At 56.9% G+C, this 3,172-nt stretch overlaps 1 protein-coding gene across 1 annotated transcript; it reads right to left on the bottom strand.

Moving 5' to 3' along the window:
* Positions 1 to 1,664: 1,664 nt before the first annotated feature.
* On the bottom strand, positions 1,665 to 2,782 carry LOC123041240 (uncharacterized protein At5g39865). Its single transcript, XM_044463898.1, has one exon. It carries the CDS (start codon positions 2,644 to 2,646, stop codon positions 1,834 to 1,836), a length of 813 nt encoding a protein of 270 aa, XP_044319833.1. The 5' UTR covers positions 2,647 to 2,782; the 3' UTR covers positions 1,665 to 1,833.
* Positions 2,783 to 3,172: the final 390 nt, after the last annotated feature.

Raw genomic sequence — 3,172 nt, 5'->3', positions numbered from 1 at the left:
CCGATCTTGGTTGCGGTTGGCAATGGCTCGACTTGATTCTTGAAGGGCACGTTGCGCCTCAAGAGCTTGTGCTTCATGTTGTTGTTGTTGAAGACGTTGAGCCTCGGCGTCTTGTACCTCTTGATGTAGACGCGCTCGTTCTTCCTCTTGGCGACGTAGACGTTGTCGTTCTTGAGCTTGAGCAAAAGCAACTTGCAGTAAATTTCCACCTGCGGACTACAACGGGATCACACACAGGCTGGGGCGATCAACGTTGCATGGGTCTTCCTCCTCCACCAATTGGGTGGGTGCATGGATCACATCCGCACATCCCATCCCACCTGTGCCCTCTGCCCTCGGGTCTGGAGCCACCTCAGCTGGTTGTATCTCCTTCTTTGTCGCCATCCTGCTTGGCCTCAATAGCTCTGCTTGTTGGGATCCGGCTATTTCTAGAGCTTGACCACAGGGATCCGTGCGCAGCGAGGCGATTGGCTCCTCGCCAAAGCCGACAGGGCTATCACCAGCTGGTCGGAAATCCTCCTTGGGCTCTGCTTCGACTCGAACAGCCAGGCCCAGCTCTGGCGCCTGCATCATAGTCCTCCTGCCGTCCTCACATGGCTCCGTTGCCGAGGCCTCGAATGGTGATTGGCTGGCAGCAGCGATGGGGCGATCTCTTGACGTGTCCACCTGATCCTGGTCTCTTGCTACTGGCCGGTCCGATCCTTCCACGACCAGATCCCAGACCGCTCCAGCATCCACAACTGGCACCCCCACATCATGTGGGTTGGTCTCTCGCTGACTCTCAGGCCCCACCACTCCCTGGTGCCTGGTTGCAACATCACCGTTGGCTGGGCTTCCTCCATTTGAAATCCTCCTTGAAGCAATCTGGGGCCCCTCATGCGTGGTCAATCGGTCAAAAGCAGAGACTCTGACGGATAGCATGTCCCTGACCGGTGGCATGGGCCCCGCAGCAGTCCCACCCTCTGAGGGCATGGCCAACGCGCCAGGATGGACGGGTGCTCCAGCATGCCACCACGGCTCGGATAGTTTTGCATGCCAAAAGGTAGTGCTTGCAGAGTTAGACGGGATCCTGCAGAGGAGGCTGGTTCTTCCCTGACAAAGGTATTGCGGCAGCCAATAAGGGAGGATAGGACAGCAACCAACAGGACCACAACTACTGTATTGTATATAAAAAGAAAGAGCTGTTGAACCTGGCAACAATACTGCTGCTTCCATTGGATGGAGATAAAACTAAACTGTGGCTTTAGTTATTTTTATCTATGTGAAATGCTGGGGCAGTGGTATGATGATGCCTCCATTGTTCATGCCCTGAAGAAGGCATCGGCGGAAGGCGCCAATCTCCATCGGCCATCGGGCGGGCCGGCGACGACTCGCCGCTGCGTGCCCTTGACGCTGGGCCCGTGCCCGTCGCTCTCACATCCCTGACTCCAAACCTCCACGGCTGACTGCGTGGCGCCGCCGCCGCCGCTGCACCACCACTGCTCCCACTGATCCTCCCATCATACGGCAACCCGCTCTGGCCGCTATCCGACGAGACCCAAGGAACAGCGGCTCATCCCTGCTGGAGAAATCCGAGACCGAATCTAGGTGGATCAGAATCTTATACTGACATGGACATCTAACCCCATATGCATGTCACATCTCTATGTGGTTGAACACAAATATAAACATAAACGAAAACTAGCATAATGTATGTACTACATGACAAGACAACCACTAAATCCAATTACACACTCAAGCCCCAAAGTGGTACCACTATGGTCGGTAATTAATTAACTTATTAAAAAAAGGAGCAGGTGATTGGCAATTAACCGCTAGTTAATTTACATTGCTTCAGCTCGGGTACAAGCAAAGCGTGCACATGACGAGTCCGTTCTCGTTGCATCCGTGGCACCGGACATCACCGCGCTCGCCGTCGAACACCTTCCGGCTGCCATCGCACTCACCGCATACCACGAACCTCAGCCCCCCGCACGCCTCGCACTTCTCCCTCTTCTTGTTGCTGCTGACCGCCGCCTCCGGGGGCGCAAGTGACGGCAGCTGGAGGAGGGAGGTAAGGCGACCGTCCTCGTGGAGTGCAAGCACCTGGGCGGCGCCCCCGAGATCGTGGCCGCGGACGAAGAGCCGCGGGGGCACGGCCTTTTCGCCGGTGGCAGCCCAGAGCTGCTCCCGGAGACCCCGGTCCATGGACACGTCGCGCTCCTGAAACGCCACGGCGAGGTTATCCAGCAGAGCGCGCACGTCGTTACAGTCTTCGAACGTCTTGCGGATGCCCCGGAGCGTGGTGGTATAGAGCACCACGGCTTCGTCGCCGCCGGGTGGGCACCTGGCCGGGAAATCCCGGAGCATGCCGTCGGGATCAGACGCCGGCGCCGACCCCGAGGCAAGGGAGTCCCGGTCGTAGCCGTCCTGGTCAACGAGCTCCCAGTCGTCGTCGATGGGCTCAGCGGGGAGGTTAATCTTGGTGGGGGTCTCGTGGGCGTCGAAGAAGGACGCATCGTCGGATAGTCCGTCGGTGGAGTGGAGCACGACGCGGCCGGGCTTGGTCGGCGACGGCGGCAGGGATGCCGATGCGGCGGCGGCGGCAGCGGGGAGTGACGATCTGAGGACGCGCAGGATGCGCGCCTTCAGCGTCTGGATAGTCATGGCAGGAAGCTCCGGCGGGAAGGATTGCTTGGGATTGATTTGTTCCTTTGAGTGCTCGCTTTTGGCTCCGGATGCGTGTGGTATTGGTGATGGTTGAGGAGAAACTGAGAAAGAGGGACGAAGAAGAGGCGAGGTTGGAGTCGCTTTTAACAGCTTTTTTAGAACTTTTTTTAATATGGTATAAATAGATGCTCTAATATGGTATAAGTACTCTCTACTTTAAAAGAAAGTTGGTATGTCTTGACTTACACCCATCCACCTCTCCCGCACAAGAAAGAACTCAACTCCCCTCACGTACCAGAAGGTGCAGTTGGGTCTCTAACATGTGGGCCAACCTACCTAAGAGCAACTCCGACCCAAATGGACGGCATATTTGTCCGTTTTATGTCCGTTTGGGTCGGCCACCTGCCCGGCGTCCGCCCTGTTTTGCATTTGGGTCGGCAGTGCGCCCAACGCGCCGACCCATTTTCATGTCCGCACTAAAGTTTTAAAAAAGGCATGCGGCCATAGATCATGCCGGCACCAT

This window comes from Triticum aestivum, chromosome 2B, assembly GCF_018294505.1.
Source record: "Triticum aestivum cultivar Chinese Spring chromosome 2B, IWGSC CS RefSeq v2.1, whole genome shotgun sequence".
In the NCBI taxonomy this organism is placed as follows: domain Eukaryota; kingdom Viridiplantae; phylum Streptophyta; class Magnoliopsida; order Poales; family Poaceae; genus Triticum; species Triticum aestivum.
The sequence above is the reverse complement of the archived record's forward strand: the minus strand, read 5'-3'. Positions and strand labels throughout refer to the sequence as shown.

Coding starts and splice junctions, on each gene's coding strand:
- LOC123041240 (XM_044463898.1), bottom strand. CDS start 2,646: ATGACTATCCAGACGCTGAAGGCGCGCATCCTGCGCGTCCTCAGATCG.